This window comes from Phragmites australis, chromosome 5 (assembly GCF_958298935.1).
Source record: "Phragmites australis chromosome 5, lpPhrAust1.1, whole genome shotgun sequence".
Taxonomy (NCBI): Eukaryota; Viridiplantae; Streptophyta; class Magnoliopsida; order Poales; family Poaceae; genus Phragmites; species Phragmites australis.
In genome coordinates this window covers 33,371,109-33,390,232 of record NC_084925.1, presented here as the reverse complement: position 1 = coordinate 33,390,232, position 19,124 = coordinate 33,371,109, and the positions used below count along the sequence as shown (strand labels likewise).

The 19,124-nt window shown below is 41.1% G+C and overlaps 2 protein-coding genes across 2 annotated transcripts; both read right to left on the bottom strand.

Annotated features, from left to right (window-relative positions):
* Positions 1-9,829: 9,829 nt before the first annotated feature.
* On the bottom strand, positions 9,830-11,140 carry LOC133919332 (protein DJ-1 homolog B-like; the record flags this gene model as incomplete). The annotated part of the gene is made up of 4 exons (XM_062363694.1): positions 9,830-9,913; positions 10,283-10,465; positions 10,549-10,698; positions 10,928-11,140. Coding segments are annotated over 4 exons (630 nt in total), but the record flags the coding sequence as incomplete, so codon positions are not given.
* A 1,294-nt stretch (positions 11,141-12,434) lies between these two features.
* Positions 12,435-15,329, bottom strand: LOC133919331 (two-component response regulator-like PRR1). The gene is made up of 6 exons (XM_062363693.1): positions 14,720-15,329; positions 14,397-14,558; positions 14,179-14,312; positions 13,887-14,054; positions 13,631-13,712; positions 12,435-13,511 (listed from the first exon to the last, which is right to left on the bottom strand). The coding sequence occupies exons 1-6, from the start codon at positions 14,877-14,879 to the stop codon at positions 12,664-12,666; spliced, it is 1,554 nt and encodes a 517-aa protein (XP_062219677.1). The 5' UTR covers positions 14,880-15,329; the 3' UTR covers positions 12,435-12,663.
* Between the last annotated feature and the right edge of the window lie 3,795 nt (positions 15,330-19,124).

Genomic DNA, 19,124 nt, shown 5'->3' with positions numbered 1-19,124 from the left:
GCGTGATGATCTTCAGTACACCGGACCATTCGGTCTGTTGATCTTCATTTTTCCACAGCTGCAATCCCTCTTTGCAAGAATTGCTTTGATGTACTGTCTGGCGTGTTCATCTTAGAGCGCCGGACTATCCGGTCTATTGCAATGCAGAACATCTTCCTTTGGAAATATTCCGGTGTGCAGATGTTCATATCGCTGAACTATTCAACTTGTACAGGTGTCGTGAACTGAAATGCTCCGGCATGTACAAAGCCCTCTGTGCCGGACCATCCAGCATAATCGTGTTTCCTGGGACTTCTCCAATTCAATCAAACTTTGTTTTGGCTGCGGTGGCTTCTACATGTATTGTATTCATGAGACCTTCTAACTTATATTCTTGATAAACATGTTAATCTCAATGATTATGTTGTCATTAATCATCAAAATCACAATCATAACCTAATAGGATCATTTTTGCTATAATCTTTCTATTTTTGGTGATTGATGACAACACAATAAAAGTAAATGGCAAATAATAAATGATACAATTATGGAGAGCACAGAGCTTTACCACATTATTTGGATGCATTTTCTTACCACTTAATCCATATTTTGTTGTGAATCCCCTTTTCTCCATTATCACTATCTTGCTTGATCAACCCATGCAAAAGCTTCTCCATTGCATGCTTTTGATATCAAATATAGATGAGTTATCATTTGTCAACCTTGGTATCTTGTTTGTTCTCCACTAGGCATGCCTCTTGCTTTAGTCGTTAAATTTCTCCCCCTTTGTCAACAATCTCAAAAAAGGCTACAAACACATAACGAACTTGAGGAAGAGCGTTAGAGTATATGGTAGAGAGCTTCATAAATTATGATCCAATGAAATGATACCAATTGAAGGGATACAACTTGTAGGGATACAATTTCAAAAATATAGTACTAATTTAAATGAAAGCACACGGATCACAATTCATAAAACTCATATAATATGATTTAAACTCCTATATATGTGTGCATATATATAATAAGAGAGAGAAATATGCACAACTAGACAATAAGTAAAGGTAGAAAGTTTAAACCATATTATGCATGAAGATAGCTTAAATGAACAAATGAATTGACAATGATATCAAGAAACCTTTAAGTATTGTATACCTCCGGAGACTTGTTGATCACTCTAGGAGACTACAAAAGATATTACTTAAAACACATGTTAGTCTCAAAATAAAAAACCATAAGACATACTCTTCCTAAATGTGTGCATACAAATGTTGAATATTTGTAAAATATGTGCATTTGTTATTAATAACAATGAGAAGGATACCCTATAGATTAGTTTATAACACATAAAGGATACAAAATTTTAAACTAGTGACATGTAAGGAACCTACTACTAATAAACCGTGTAGATTGTTCATAAAAAAACCGAAACATAAGTAACCTATCATATGAAAACAACATACACTAGGCATTGCAATAAATTGAATTAAGATAATGCAATTCTAGATAAGGCAAGTGAATTCATCATTTTAGAGGATTTAATATCTAGTACTTTGATAGCTTTGATGTCTTCTTAAGTGTGTATGAGCTCTCTAGACTCCAGCACCTTCAAATGACTGAGTGAAGGGATATTTATAGTTTTAACCCCGCGGACTAGCCATTGCCCAAATGTCTCAAATTCACTGTGAACACCGGATGGTTCGGTGTAGACAGTGGTACAAACATTGGAACATCTAGTGTGTACAACCTCAAAAACTAGCCGTTAGAACCCCATTCAAACCTCTGTGAACACTGGACATTCTAGTATACCTTTATCTCCAATGCTAGACCATCCGGCGTGTACACTTCTTCTGCCACCCGAGCCACTTCATCTTCTCTGTACAAAATACTCTGGTGTTGCCTTGGTTCATCATCGGACCATCCGGTGTGTTGTTAGATTCCTTCTTCTATGCAGAAACACTCCGACGTGATGATCTTCAGTACGCTAGACCATCCGGTGTGTTGATCTTCATTTTTTCACAGCTGCGATCCCTCTCTACAAGAATTTCTCCAGTGTACTGTCTGGCGTGTTCATCCCAGAGCGTTGGACTCTCCAGTCTATTGCATTGCAGAACATCTTCCTTTGGAAATACTCTGGCGTGCACATCTTCGTATCGCCGGACTATTCGGCATGTACAAGTGCCATGAACTGAAATGCTCCGGCATGTACAAAGCCCTCTGCGTCGGACCATCCAGTATAGTCATTTTTCCTAGGACTTCTCCAATTCAATCAAACATTGTCCTGGTTACGGTGGCTTCTTCATATATTGCATCCATGAGACCTACTAACATATATTCTTGACAAATATGTTAGTCTCAATGATTATACTGTCATTAATCACTAAAATCACAAACATAGCCTAATATGGCCATTTTCGCTACAAACGCATGTAGAAACTCCTCTGGCGAAGGGGAGGAAGGGGATGAGCTCGGGGAAGTCCTCGAGGAGCTTGGGAAAGTTCTCCCTGTCGATCTCCGGTCATCGGGGCTGTCCTCTCCCTTCTCACCCTCGGTTCATGCGAAGAGAGTGATTGAGAGTGAGAAGGAAGTGAGAGAGAGACCAGTCAATGGCTTAAGTGGAAAGTCATTACATGCTGGTGGTCAGACCGCGGGCTCAGGCGGTCATACCGTCTCGGGACAAAGGCTAAAATGGCTATGCACGCCTCTGGCGGTCAGACTGGTGGCGGTGCGGTTGGACCGCCAGAGGAGGATCTTTTTCCAATTTGTTCCTAAGGGTCTAGAGTCTTCCTAACCATCTCCAAACTATTTCTACTCAAAATAAAAAGTGGAAACACGCTTAGACTCAAGACATATATTTTTAAAACGTTTTTAAATATTTAAAACATGATTTTAAGATGCCATGATGATTTTAAATATTTAATTACGTAATTAACATCTTAGTATGTGACACTCTCCCCGACCCAAAGGGACCGAGATTCTCTGCAGTGCTGAAGCAAATGCAAATCACTGTATCAGTCACTACCATGATTTGTGAGAGAGTGAGCAGTGTCTTGCATTACCACTGTAGCAAGTTCCTGATACAGAGATTTATTTTACTGTTCATCAAGTACTGTAGTATCTTATCTTAATCGTTGTCCTTTGATCAGACGGTTGGAAATAAATCCTAATATATTTTGCTGTTCCCCAGTGCATTTCCTTTTTAGCACTACAGAGGATCTCGGCCCACCAACCTAGTACATAACTTCCGAATGGTCATTGCTTTTCGTTGGAGTCTTCTCCCACAAGTCCACAGCAATCACAACATGGGAAGAAATGGCCAGGAAAGACAGTGTTGATGAGGTGGGAGCTCCATCCTTGATGGCGATGCCACAAGCACACATCAGTTTTCCTTTTCGAAAGTTCTACCTTTCAAATTTCCCCAAGGTAACTACTCCCTCCCACAACTAAGTGTAGTCAATCAATTCAATCTTTACTTATAACTTATTTTTTATGCATTGAGTTTAGATATTTAAAAATGACACGAATAGATTTATCTCAAGATATTTTTCATAATAATATACTTGTGCTATGTTTTACATTTACATTACATTACGGTAAAAAAAATAGTAGTCAAAGTTGTTGTATATATTTGTGCCTTATTTTTTTGTATTTTTTGGGTGTTAGTAGTTTGGAGTGATTGCTTGCTACCACCGGTTATATAAATTGAAGATAAAACATATGTAGTACTGGACAGATAGATTCATATATATATATGAATCAATCTTATTCCCCATAACAAGGATATATCCTGTGTTAAGTTATTTGCGTTGTTTGTCCAACAAAATATGTTTTATCTTCAATTTCTTTTGAGATAAGGATTCTTGTAATATTGAGCACAGGAATAAGACATTGCTAAGGTCGTCCTTGAGGACTGAGTTACGGTGGTGATACCTAGGGATGACAATTTAACTCGTTTACCCGTGGGTAAATATCCTAATAAGATCGGGTATGGATTGCATTTGGTACCCGTAGGTACGTTCGTGGGTGAAAAATACTACCCAATGGGTAGATAGGTACGGATAAGATATACCCGTACACGTAGAACCCGTTTACCCATATAACATCTCTGACATATGGGCCCACTTCTCTAAACTCTAATATCCGTATGGGTAAAATTGATGGAGAAGATGGCAAGGAAAAGGACTTTAATTTCCTATCATCAATTGAGGTTTCACTGAACCTACATAAAATGATCTATTTGCTACTCCATTCCTACATACAAGTCTTTCATGAAAGTACAATATCATACCTTACAGGTTACTAATGGATCAAAATAAGAACCAGTACTTAAATTTGTATCTCAGCATAGACTTGTATTTAGGAATGAAGAGTGGATTTGTCCTGCTGTTTTTACCTTCCCTTGTTTTTTTTTTCTAAAAAGGTTTACATTATTGATCTATTTGCAGACAGTGGTTGTTGATCACGCATATGTGATATCTATGTAGGTTAAATTTTGAGTCCTATGTATTTTTCTTCTTATTTGGCAATGTGATCTGGTACAAATGACTGTTTATGCATGAATGTAGAATTGGGAGCAACTGGAGGCTGTGTTTGAACAACTAAATCATTTGCCGTAAACCACCCTTTGCTACTTGTTAGTTTTTGTAATGCTATATTCAAAACCTTGTCAAATGAGTATTTATATGGCTTGCGGGTTAATAGGTATACCCACGGTTGACGGGTTTGGTGCTCGCTCTTCTCTCGCGCGTGGGAAAAAACTGACAAGTACAGTTAGTACTACCCGTATCCACCACACATAATTGTCATCCCTAGTGGTACCTATCTGTACAAAACTACAGATCATTCTTTCTTTTGGGGTGATGAATCCCTTTGCTTTTATATGATCAATACTTCACCTGATCTAGTGAGCTTAATATGAGCACTGTTTGCCAGATTAGAGTTTCCTCCTGTTATATTACTCCCGATATGATTAGAGCAACATAGATTAAACCTAATTTAGTTTTCTTTAGTTGAACACTTGTATCGTTGATGTGTACGACCGAAAAAGATGTAACCTCAGATGTCAGAACTATCGCGCGAGTGAAACATGTGGATTTTTTTTCTTTTTCATGGTTGCAATTGTAGTTTTGATTGTTTGCCCTCATCGTTTTTCTTGCACGATGAAGTAGTGAAACTGTTACTTGCGGTACAGCTCGCTTCTCTCCAGATGACAAGTACTCTCGCCAGCGGTACCTGTTGAAGAAGAGGTTTGGACTGCTGCCAATCCAAAAGCCAGCACTGAAGTACTGAAGTTTCATTTCTGTCCAACCATGATTCTTCAGGAGAATCATTTCACTGCTTGTTGGATCGAATGTAGATTAGCTATTTGAGAAAAGAAATCAACTCTGCTTGGTGCTACCATGCTATTTCCGTAGCACGGTCAAACACTGGATGTAATGCTATGCTACTGACAGATCGTGCTACTTAATATTGGGTACTCAGTATGTGACCGTCAAATCGTTTAGCCGTCCTCATCTGTTCTTGGTTGTTGACATGCTTAGCTATTATAGTACAATGTTCGTGAGTTGCAACAGTATCTAAATATTTTGAATATATCTTTCTATTAAAATAGCATATCACTCCGGAGATAACATATATCATAGCAATATTCTCAATTATTTCATCATAAAAATAATTACAAATAAAATACATCTCCATTCTCTCATAAACAACGAAGAAATCTCAAGATGATGAGACTTCTACAACGGTGACTGTATTCTTCAATCCATCTCTGCTCAACACCCGGCGAAGGAGTTGCTCAATGTTCACATCATATCTAAAGAGGGTAACCCACAAATTAAGGGAAACAATATTCATCACTGCAAAAGAATATTTACGAACGACTTATCCTCTTTGCAAGTAACAAATCATATAAAACAACTTAGGCTTATTCCAATGCTTTGCAGGTGACAATCATACAAAGCAGCGTAGACTTGTTCCAACCCATATAGAAAGGAGAGCTACATGTTCCCATTGTGTAGACTATAAGAGAACATTGTTTGTGAAATCTTCCCTTGCAGCCTTGCTTGACAATTTAAGTTGCTTTGTGTTGGAACTCAACAAAACGTGATCAATTTTTGCAACAGTGCACAATCATCATGTTCGTGGTGGGTTGTATTGCAATGTAGTATCTGCATCTCCTACAATCAAGCTGCGTCCTCATGATCCGAGCTCTCCAACAAACATAATTTTAAAATATAATGATAAGACACAAGAGTCCTGAATGAAATAACAATGCACATGAATTGATTGCAGAGCACTAATGATTGATGAATCGAATGTGCCGATAGCAGACCATTGCTGATTACTATCACTGTTTGGAATGTAACACCCATGAGACAATAGTACATTTCAGAGCTAGCTAAATGAGAATGCCACAATACTGACCGAAACCACGGTGAATAAGCTTACACAACATACCCAACACACATACCATTTGGACTCGACTGACAGGATGAATTCTTGCAGCTGCCTGGATGCAGGTGTGCATCACAATGTTGAACAAAAATGACAAGTGCAATGATAAAGCAGCAAAGAAGAACGATGAAATCTTGCAGATCGCAACCCATTTCACACCCCCATCCGCCTTCACCACCGGATTAGCCTTGGCAATGGCATTCCTAGCTGCAGCCTGGTAGTCGAACTGGCAATCATGCTTGTCGGAATAGCAGTGCACTGCACAGTACATGTTGTTTGTTTTGACATTCTGACAACAACTGGCAATCATCAAACAACAACTGGTAACCATTTTCACTTAGACAGAAGGGAGGATGGGACTGGCTTTGTTTTGAAAAGGATCATAGTCTATGTGGTTGGCAAGATATTTGCGAGAAAAAAATTAGTCCCCTTGTCAGCTCTATATTTACTATGCTTCTCTTTCTGTAATGTCCTACTGCAAAGTAGTGCATTTGAACACAACGCAGTTGAGGTATACTGTGATTTCTACCCTTGCTGTAGATTTCCATAGTAGTACCATCTATGCTTTGCGTTGTGTTCTTAATGAATTAACATGGAATTTCAGGGATCAGATGGTAGATGATGCTGCTACCTTTGGAATGCGTTTTTGGAAGGGGCTGTCTTCAAGATTATTATGACCGACCTACACTGCCATGCATAGCTTCAAAGGACATTGAGAAAGGCTCAGATAGACAACATGCAGGAACATAGGTTTAAGGAGTAGATAAACGCATGTCCCAAACAGGTATGCTATGTGGACATTTTTTTTATATGTTGCGTGTTACATTGTTCAACAATAATAAGTAGATATCTGCATACAGAATGGAATGGAAAATTATAATTCAATTCATAATGGTTACTTGAGGGAGACAGCTGGTACCATATGAATTAGCCTTATTTGCCTATGTTTTTTAAATTATTTGAGCTGATGGTGAGCGATGCTCACTTGATAGGATGCCAATGTGCTTGTCTGGCTTGGCAGGTTGGGTTCTTGGTTGTGTGCTTGTCTTTTTTTTATTTGTTTCTTAGAGTTCTTATGTGCTTCCTGTGTTCTTTTTGGAGTTATTGCCCTCTGGTTTCTTGATCTTGCTCGTTTCCTCCACCTTTTCTTACCACCTTGTGATTTGTGGTTTACTTTTGCAGCTTGTATGGGCGAATCCTCATGTAATAAGTTACATGGGATGCATCAGCAAGACAAGCTTTGTGAGGAGATTAAGAAGAATGCGCAAGCTGCAAAAGTCACTGTTAGTTCTCAGCAAGCTCTTTTTCTACCTGTAATTTGATGCCGTAATTTTCTATTTTGTTGGTTAACTAGCTCATATGGCCTCATGTACCTTATGACAAGAATTGGTGTTGGTTGTTGTGCTCCTGCAGCCTATTCCTCTCCTGAATAAACTGCGATATCAGAGCAGAAAAAACATTATCTGTGATCTATGTTGAAGTCCTGAATCGCGAGTTCATTGGGTCCGAACATATACGTGTCCAATTTATGTTAGTTACTTCCCTTGCCTTATGAATTTAGCTCATACAGTAGGAGCTCTGCCCCATGAGTGCAGCCTTCAAGATTGCATTCCTATGCTATTGTATACCAATTTAATTTAGTTAAGAATCCTCTCATGCCCAAGGTTCCAACAAAAGGTTAAATCTGAGTGTATTTGGCTTCACATATCGCTCCATGGCCGATGCTTCAGGTTTGGAGAGCATGTGTGGTTTTGAAGATTGAAATTTGACGCCCGCCGATTCGTTTAGACTGTTGGGCAAATGAACGTACTGAGTGAATTGGTAGCCGCGCACATGATACCATTTTTGATGTAGTGACTACTGTGTTGTGCTTCCGAAGAATTAGGATCTTTTTCCATGAACTGTGAGCTCTCTGCAATCAATGATGGTGTCTTAGTGAGACAATTCGTATTGCCATTTGATATGGAACCTAAAACTAGCAACGAACCAATTGATGCACTTTCTATCTTCCAAATGTTACTATGGTTTATCTATATTGACATTTAGATTTTTTTTGTTTGCGCAGCTTATAGTCGTGATGGAACACAAGGAGGCAGGCTGCCAGCAGCCGGAGTGCCCAATCCTATGCGTCAATAACTGCGGCTTCTTTGGCAGTGCGGCCAACATGAACATGTGCTCCAAGTGCCACAAGGAGATGGTCATGAAGCAGGAGCAGGCCCAGCTGGTCACCTACTCCTTTGTTACCATCGTCAATGGTGGTGACGGTGGGGAAGGACCTGTCATCACTGGAAGTGAAGAGGTGCTGGTTGCTCAAGTCCTTCTGTGCAACATTCCGACAAACATTCCGACAGTAGTTTCAGTATGTTGTTCGATGATTGTATGTAGCGCTTAATGGTTATAGTTGTTTGTCAATGCATACTTTTGTGATCTATGTTCAAGAAAGTATTAATGCTTCCTTTGTACGACCTAACTTGTATTACTGTGCTGGTAAAGTCTTACTGAATGATTCCCATCTACACTTCAGATTTATGCCTACCACATGACTAGGTAATTCCTTTGTTATATTTTCACTAGCATCCATCATTTAGGTTGACGCAATTTGCGATTTGACCAGATGCCAAGTCTCTAGGCATAAATATACAAATACTACAAATTTTCTCTTAGTTTTGCAGCTCCTCTAGACTTGAGGCAACATTTTTTTTAGACTTTCAGTGATTCCAGAAACATCTATATCTTAATTAGCTGCAAATGACTTCTACTAATTACTTGATTGTATGGCAAGAATAGATTTTTTTTGAATTAGCGAAACTTTGTGTCCATTTAAGCTGATTTACCGAACTAGGTGTTCCTCTTACATGCCATCACATTGCACAGTTTCAGGATACAGGTTTGCAGAAAATGTGAGTACATTACTACTTTGCAAAATGTTATTGAATATCAGCCTTGGGTAAAAAAAAGTTTGACAAAGTTGTTTTACTATTAGAGTTTTACTTTCAGTATGGTTGGTTCAGTGTTTTACTTTAAGTTGAACAAATTTGTACCTCTACTCCCATATTACCCAAAGAAAAGCACTGAAACTACTGTATGCAAAAGCTCTAGTACATTTCTATGAACCAGTGATCATTCCTAACTAATTATGAACAACATATTTATTATGTAAACCAGGAATATCACTCTAGTATTCAATATTAAGTATAAGGCAGAGTTCTGGAAACATGAACACTCATATAAAGCTAGCGGCACCAACACTGCAACAGGACATTGGGAGCATGTCTGGAAGCAGGCTGCAATAGGTTACTCTTATAAGATGCGGTAATATAAAACTCAGGAGTTCTGCAGGGGGAAAAAGCAGAAAGCATCCTAAAACGAATGGAGATCAGAGTTCAGTTTCATCTCATACCTGAGGTGTGCCACTGCACTTCCATTCAACCGCATTAAGTTCTATGGTATATTCAGCTCCATGTTGAGGGCGCACATACTAAACAAGAACAATAGCACAATCATCAGGAAAGAAAGTTTCGGTCTGTTAGATTAATGAAATATGCCAAAAAAAGGAAAGCAGTTGAATATGCAGTAACAAAATGTGTCACAATTAGCATTGGATCATGCCAAATCTGCAGGCCTTTACAAAATTCCGGTGTGGCCTACTTGTAAATTAGCATTGGAATCAATTGAATATGAAGCCACAGCTCACTCAGGTAATTCCTTGATACCAAACAATCATAGGTGTAAATAGCAAATTTCATTAAGGCATACAATCAACTATTTGGAATCATCGTATTCTTAATAACAACATCAGTTAACACAGCAAAGAGAAATTAGAAAAATGTTATGGCATACAGCTTACCAAAGGCCCAACAACCTCCTCCATCTTCTCTTTGCTGTACAGCTGCTCCACCAAAGCAAGAGCAAACTCAATTGCTGTTCCTGAGCCCTGGCTGGTGACTGCATTTCTATTGATTACCACCCTCGAGTTCACAGGGATCACTTCTGCAGTGAACTTCTCCATGAATGACGGATAACAGGTCACCTGAAATTACAAAGCCACCAATTTCTCAGTATGCTACACATTTCCAAGATAACCACCCCACAGAATTTTCATCAATGTTGCACCTTTAAGCCTTTGAGCATGCCCCAATGAGCCAGTGTCACCGCCAGCGCAGCACAGATGGCACCATAGAGCCCCCCATTGTCTGCATGTTTCTTGACCATCTTCTCGAGTACTTTGCAATCTCTAAGGTTAACTGATCCCGGCATTCCTCCCTACACCGAATGACCAATCAACCATCAACACCATACGATCAGGCCATGTATCACCCTCCTATTTGAATGCATCAGCACGAATGCACAATTAATAACAATATACAAGACAGCTTGAACCAATGACACATAAGGCAGACTTAGCAGTTGTTATTTCAAGAAAGACCGCTAATTTGGGAGCAAGTGGAGAGTGGAGACCCCGTTCGGAATGAGGAGGACGACGTGAACGCACCGGCAGGGCGATGAGGTCGAAGGCTTCGCCCTCCAAGTCGGCGACGCGGCCGTCGGCTACGAGCTTGACCCCGTAGGCGGCCTCCACGACGAGGCCGTCGTCCCCCGCTGGGTCGACCGTGGCGACGGTGACCCGCGCGCCGGCGCGGTTGAGACCTGAGAACGGCGCATAGGCGAGGCATGAGAAGGCCGTGGAGGCCGCTGCCTGCCAAGTTCACCACCGGCAACGGCCAACGGGTGCAGCAGGTGGTGGCGAAGGGTTTGGGGATCGAGAGGCGGCGGGGTGTGGGGGTGAGATGGGCGGAGGGCGGCCGGGGCAGGTGGTTGGGGGGAAGGAGGACGGTTCAGTTTTCCTTCATTTCTTTTTTAGTTTTGCAGGATTTGTTTTCGATTTTTTCCTTTTTTTATTAGATGGGATGATATAGTAGAGATAATAAAATTTAGGTATAATTTTTCATACGTCACTAATTAAAATTTAAATCCTTGATATACTATTAGATGTCACACGTAAGTAACTAAGGTGAAATTATATGTTATAGACATATTATAGCATATCAGGGATTATGAGTTTTACTGATGCCCTATAAAGAATTAACTTGTCATTCCTGTGCCACCCTTCATGATTAGTTGGGTAGCAACGGAACAGGAATCGTCATTTAAATACGATGAGCATTGCCCGCTTATACTAGGTTGGTAGTGGTGATGCGGCACTGCAATCACTGGTAGGCCTACTTACCTTCTGCTCTTCAAAAGCTACGGGTGTGGAAGCTGGGAACTTTGAGATCAACATTTGAAATGGACTCGATTTTGAGCAATGATTTGTAACCGGTCACCTTAACGAACAATTTTGTTTACCCACCAAAGTATTGGAAATACCGTCATGTCCTCCAAACTTAGACTGGATCTTACGAGGAATCCTCAACTGACAGTCTGACACTATTAAGAAACACCATTGGTTCATATGCACGAACCTTGCTGAACTCTCGGTTGATGCCTACGAACTATTGAGTACTTTACATTTCAATCTTCTGAGACTCTTGTTTAGATTGCGACCTAAGGTTATTACACCTAAGCTTAGTCAGTCATAGTTTTACTAGTTTGTTTGTTTTTTATTGCTGCCACAACTCTAGCTTGCTGCTTGCCTAACATTCCTCCTGGCTGTCATAGAAACAATTTTTTCCCTAAAGTTAGCCGAATGTTAGTTGTCAATTTTCTTCCCACAAGACTATGGTTGGGCAAAGTTTTGTAGCGAAGCTAGTTACCAACCAAATGGTACACGGACGTCCATTAATTGATTTGTTTCCTTCATTCTTCAAGAAATGGGTCCTCGCTTCATATATTTGCAGACACCAGCTTGTGGGAGGAACCGAGAGGAAGGCAATGGGAAGTATAACAGCTCAACTTGAAAACATAAGTACAATTTCTATTGTTCGATCTCATCCAAGATGACAAGTTAAGCAGACCCCAGACAGAGAGAGAGATTAGTCTGCAGCAAGAAGACACTGATCTAAATCGGCATGTGCATCACTGACTAGCACGAAATATGATTTCTCTCAGATGTCCACAGTAATAATGGTGGATACGCCACAACTTCTTTGGGGGCAAAAGGATGTATTGTGTGTGAACAAAATAGTGTATTGCCTATTTGCCAGCAGAAGAATGTATTGCCTAGGTCTGCCGAGTAACAAAGTGAGCAGAAATAATCTGTGCTCTATATCACATAGAAGACCTTTCCCGCTACTCTGGAGAAGAAACCATCTCTACCTCCCGGGATGATGGATCATCTTCGTCTTCAGAGATATCATCTCCAGTGCTCATAATATCCGCATTGCTTGTCTGCCTAACAAACTGCCCTCGTACCCTTGGTCTTGTTTCAGCAAGTTTCTTCCGATTCACATACCTCACTTTCTTGTCAAAACAGCGCTCTTTCCTTTTCTGCCTGAATTTGGCCAGAGCTGCAGCCCTCCTTTCAGAGCGACTGCATGTTTCCTCAGGTATAGGTGTGCTTGATACCAATGGCCACAAATTTTGCGTTGGTAAATGACTTGACTGCATGCTCATACCAGCAGGATTAAACTGAAATGATGGCATCATAGGTACACCATGGCATTGGGGATAAACATTGTATCGAGGGAGCAATGTTGGTGGTGTATGCGGTTGAGCATGGTTTATGTTTCCTTGAAAATTTTGCACTGTAGGAAGTGTCATGTTGTGTTCTACCATCCCTGGATAGTAAAATGGAAAATGGTATACAGGAGGAGTTCCTGAAGTATCATTTTGGCCTTCATTGCTTCGCTCCATATGCAAGTAAGAGGAAGAATAGCATACCATAGGGTACTGTACAGGCATCTCAAAAGCTTCTTTATCCCGAATATTTACATCAATACCAGTGTCACTTCTGTCGGTTGCACCAGAGCAGTTACCCTGGTAATCCAAAGAATCTAACCGACTGCCACCTCTTTGTAGTTCACTATCAAATGAGCTGGTGGTTGGGGTGCTTGACTTAACATATGCTAGAAATGCAGATGACTCAGCAACCCTAAGATTAGTCTTTATAGGGCGTGAAAACATTATTCCTGTAGATGCTGGTAATTAAAAATAATAATCAGAAAACAGCTGCAGAACTATAGGTGATTAACAGTAAAGTTAGGGAGAAAGGAAAAACAGTTGCAGCAAAAAGAAAGGTTAGACTAAAAAATCTTACATGCTTGATCAGTGTCTACAACAGAGCCTGGTACACCTTCCATTTTTCCTTTTTGTTCGGGATCAGCAACAGAAGGATTGGACTGGAAACATTCCAAGAAACGGAACGGCATTTAAACAAGTATCACGAAGCATACAGGTTAACATAGAAGGTAAAAGGGCATATATTAGTGGCAAGAGCAAAGTGCAAAACTGGAAAGCTACTGAAACAGCAAAAAGAATGCAACAAACTTCCTAAACAGTAATAAGTTCATTACCTCATATTCACGTTGATTGGAGGTGCCTGTTTCTTGATTCATGTTTTCTTTTGGCCTATCATCTGTCTCATCTGAGAGGAGAGTGGTGCTATTGGTATTGGCATCACTAGGCTCCGAGAGCACCAACTCGAAGTTGTCATTGAAGAAGTTTTTCTCGGGCAGACCAAGCTATAAACACCAATAGTCAATTTAAAGAACAATTCATGCAGGTACAGCAACAGCTACAGGCATATCAGCTTAGAGCATGCTTTTTAACACAGAGGTGAAGGTGAATCAGCATAGTGCCATTTACCATGCGCCTTCGCCGCCACACATGGGTCCAGAGGTTCAGTAGCTCATTCGTGCGCAACGGCTTCACCAGGTACTCGGCCGCCCCAAGCCGCAAGCACTTGACAACAACAGACACCTCATCTCTGTTGGACATCACTGCATAATTCCATAAGCAGGAGGATGATCACTACAAGCACGTCACAGTAATCAGCAAAACTGCAGAACAGGAAGGCAGCTTACTGATGATGGGGATGTGGCGCAGGTCCTTGTTCCTGGCAATGTACTTCAGCATCTTGAAACACTTGGAGACCGGCAGATCGACCTCGGCCAGGATGATGTCGATCTCGGAGGCCTCGAAGTTGAGAATATTGATCACCTGCCGTGGAGACTTGGCGCAAGTAACTGAAACAGAAAGGGCACCAAACACTATCACAACCGTACGAACACACATACACATCATTAGACTGCTAATGATTAAGCCCACAGGGAGAAGCGAACGTGATCCTAATCCGGTAATCCCAACTATTAAAGCAACCAGATACGGGGTGCAAAGCTTGATTGACCTTGGTATGAGCAGTTGCAGAGCAGCCGGAGCACCTCTCGTGAGCTGGTGGGGTCGCCGTCGCAGAGCAGAATCCTCACCTTGCTCCGGTCCACGAACTGCTGCCCTCCCCCCATTCCGCCGCCGCCGCCGACGCGATCCCCTTCGCCGACCCCCATCATACCCAAACCCCACCCACCGGACTCCAACCCAAGCGTCCGAATCAGCAGCGGCCGGAGCCAGGGACGTAGGCGCAGGAGGAGGACGCGGTTGTTGGATCTGCAGACGCCTCCTCCTCCATCCCCGCGGCCGCTAGTAGTATCGCCCAATCAATTCAGTTCCTCACGAGCCCCCACGCCTGCTCAAAGCTCAGATGTACGGCTGCTGCTAGCTGCGGCTGCTGGGGCCACCGGCGGCGCCCTCCTCCGCCCGTCGCGGCCGGGGCCTCTCCATTATCCGCGCCTAATCTATTCAGGGCGGCGGTGGCGGTGGCGTCCGCTCCGCTCTGCTGCGCTGCGCTGGAGCACGATATTTTCCTCACCCTTTCCGCTTTCCTCCTCGGTGTGGGTGGGGTGGGCACGCTCGGCGGGGCAGGCAGGAGAGGAGAGGAGAGGGGGAGGGGAGGGAAGCCACCCGACGCCGCGGCCGCGGAGTAAAAGAAAAGCAATGGACGGCTCGGCGCGCTCGGGCGAGCAGACCGCGCGATCTCGACCGCCTGCGGTCACGCCACGTGCGCGCGAGCCGGTGCCGTCCCGTGCAAGCACCAACCGAGAGAGGTCAGTCAGGTGGGGCCCAGCCGGGTAGTGGCTGACCGGGTGAAAATATCTAGCCCAGTTCGTGTTAAACGCTGCGCTTCGGCCTACGTGTCCTTGCCGTGATCGTCGCAGGAATATCTTAATCCGCGACCGCCCTCGGTGGATTGCTGGACCTCGGGGTGGTGCGGGGCGCGCCACGTCCTCGAGCTCACCTCCTGTTTATATATATATATTTTTTTAAACAAAATTCAAAAATTGCAAATATGTATAGGTTTATTTTGAAATTTTGCAAATATATACTCTCGTCACTCGTTGGATGGGGAATAAGAATATGTCGTAGGCAACTAAATTTATTTGATTTTTAAATAAAATTAGGAATGGTTATGAAATAGAAATTTTTGAGTTTTTTTAAATTATATTGTGAATCCATTCCAGAGAAATTTTTAAAAGTGGATTAATCGGACGAGGAGAGTAGGACCCGTCAATTTGATTTAAAAAGGTAAATGTTTACGATTAATACAAAGTTTGTAATACATGGTTGTAATATTATAATGTCGGGGATGGAATATGGATTCTGTCACATGCCACTTCGCGATCCTCTTTTTACTGGTGACGTAAGAGAGCTTGGCACCTCTAAATTAGTTCCTCACGCTTTGAAGTTCGGTATCATGCCTCCTTAAAATGTCCTCACAGAGGCAACGTTCCTTCTCTAGCCTTTGAAGGTCCTCAAGCTATCACTTGCGTTCCAATTCTCGCCGTTGTTGTTTTTGTTGCTGCACACGACGTATCTTCTGTCTCTGTCGTGTTTTCTCTATCATGATCTCATACTCTTGTTTGGCTTCGACATCTTTGATCCATCTCCTATTGAATGGCGGTCTCACCACGTTGATCCATTCCTTAAAGCAGCAATGTTGTTTAACAATTAAAGATGGTGTCATGAGTGTAGTTCGTAATAAAAAAAAATTGGCAAATGCGGAAGAGTGGAAAAGATGAACACACCATAAAATTAGGGTGTCTCCACATCGAATGATGTCAACATTCGAGCACAGTTACTATAGGAGCACAACGGACGCTCATACTAGTGTGGTATTCTGAAAGGGTGGTTCCTTCAGAAATCTATGGCACCCTGGTAAGTAGGGATAAAAACAGACGGAACGGTCGGAAAAACTAAAAGGATCGAGATGTTGCTTAGAGGGGGATGAATAAGCGTTCACTTGCAATTCAAACAAACTTGCAGTGAATTAGTTAAAAGTGGAGTCTCGGCAAATTTTACGGACTCTCCACACTTTTGTGGAGCCTCTGCACTTCTGCAGATCTTTCGCAAAAACAGAGGCATCTCGAATGTAAACTACATCTAATGAGTTCTAGCTTGAACCAAATAAGAAGATATGCGTCTAGAGATGTCCACTAGCAGATCCACAAATCACCTGCACTCACAAGTACGCACAACCAAGTAGATCTAGTGGAAAGCACATATCAAAGCAAAAACTTAAAAGTAAACAAACCGAAGTGGAGACATAAAGGTTTGTTTCCTGAAATTCGAATTCACCACCGTAAATCCTACGTCTCTGTTGAGGAGGCTCCAATAAGTCAGATCTCTTTCAACCTCTTTTTTTTATCCACTAACTTGATCTCTTCCCTTGCGAGGGTGAAATAGACATTCATAAACTTTCCCACAGCTCACCACAAGCACATGAGCTCGACGGGCGACGCCTAACCGTTTAGGAGGCTTCACCTCTAAGAGTAACAAATGCTTCACAAATTACTTGACGAAGCCTACAAGTGCTCAAGGATAGATTGTTCTCTCTTGTGCTTTCAAACACCAATCTTTCAACCCAACTCTTAGAATTTCTCAAAAATCACGCACACATCTCACAAAGAGGGGTTGAGAAGAGATCTACAAGCCTTTGTCTTAGTTGTGGACATGAGGAACACTAGCACCCCCTCCAAATAAAGGGGAGAGGTATAAATACCCCACACACAAAAATTAGCTGTTACAGTCAGAAAGTTGTGGAGTCTCCGAAAAAATTTGCGGACCCTCCGGACTTTAACACAACTAGTCGTTGTTTAAAAAAAACTAGTCATTAGACCTGGAATTTGTGGATCCTCCGCAAAAATGTGACTATCCGCAAAAAAAGTGTGAACACTCCGTAGTTTAACAAAACAGACCAGGTCACTTTAGTGAAAACGCCATAACTTTGCTCGTCATTTCTTTCCTTTTGCATATTTCATATGACATGAGTTTGACTTTGACATTTGCAAGTAAAAACCTATTCAAGCTCAAAAAAACTTATTAGTCATTTAATTGTTTTATCATTCAGTCACCAAAACCTACTACGGGGTCTAAATGCACTTTCAATCTCCCTTTTTTTGGTGATTGATGACAACACAATTAAAGTTTACAAATGATTGATAAAAATAAAATTTTGAATCCTATGATATAGAGAGTTCCGTCTAAATATGTGCATTGGATGAATTTCAAGTTTTGGCCTTAAATGTCAAATGCACATATTTAAGGTAAAGTATGATAACTCCCTCATGTATCTTAGCATCTCTAGGGTGCACAAGATGTGTGTGAATAAAAATATTCGTGATGCATATGACAAGATATATATAACAACAGAAAGCTAAGTCTCTATCAAACTATGGACAATCCACAATCAGATGCGGAGCCACATCTCCAAAAGTGTGTAACCTCCGTACAAATTTGAAGACTCTCCTTAAATTTCGCAGAAACTAAAAAAGGTATCACAACACAAAACATATGACCACATACTAATATGATGAGTGTCTTAGTTCATAAACAAGTCATAACGAGTTTAGCACACACCATACAAATTTAAAAATAAAACTTATATACCTCCCCCTTACCCCTTTAAATCTATGAATCAATGTTTCCCCCTTACACTCTCTCCCAAAATCTCTCCCCCTTTAACATCAATCTTCAAAAAGATCTTTCCACCAAAAGGAAGAAATTAAGGTAAAGAAGTAAAGGAAAAAGTGGGGTAATGGTTTAGCATATAGGATTTCTCCCATATTTGTTCTACCAAACAAAGTATGCAACACATTAAGACAAGATTTTGATAAATTAGCAAATTTAGCTCATATCTCACTTAGATAACATTTTGAACATGAGACAAACTCATATCATCATCATAACAAGAGGTATCAACTAAATATCTAAATAATTCTCTAATCATCACCAAAAGACAAACTCATGGTGTGACTTAAAATTTTGCATATGCATGCACACACTAGCATGTTAGAGCCTAGATGCATAAAGGTAATACAAGAGTTCATGAAGTGATGTATCTTTGTTCTAAGCCTCACAATCTTCATTTAGGTGAAGACAACTCAATAGCTTATATATGATCAATTTTGAAACCCATATGCTATCTCCTTTTGATATCACCTTGATTTACTCAAGGAGACAAGAGATGGCATCAAATTACACAAGCTAGAGTTTCACATTTAGTGACCCTTTGGATGTGGAAGATAAGTGGATCATTAAATGGTGAAACCTCATAACGTAGACTAAATTCTCTTTTTTTGATAATGCATACATATATATGGAAGACACGTACATATGCGCTTTTGATCAATTAAGTCTAAACAAGGGAATTTAAGCTATATTATAGAGAGTAGTTATACAAGAGACAAAAATGCAATCCA

Coding starts and splice junctions, on each gene's coding strand:
- LOC133919331 (XM_062363693.1), bottom strand. CDS start 14,879: ATGATGGGGGTCGGCGAAGGGGATCGCGTCGGCGGCGGCGGCGGAATG. Junction 14,559..14,719: donor CTGCAACTGCTCATACCAAG/GTCAATCAAGCT, acceptor TTTCTGTTTCAG/TTACTTGCGCCAAGTCTCCA. Junction 13,512..13,630: donor TGTAGACACTGATCAAGCAT/GTAAGATTTTTT, acceptor TTTAATTACCAG/CATCTACAGGAATAATGTTT.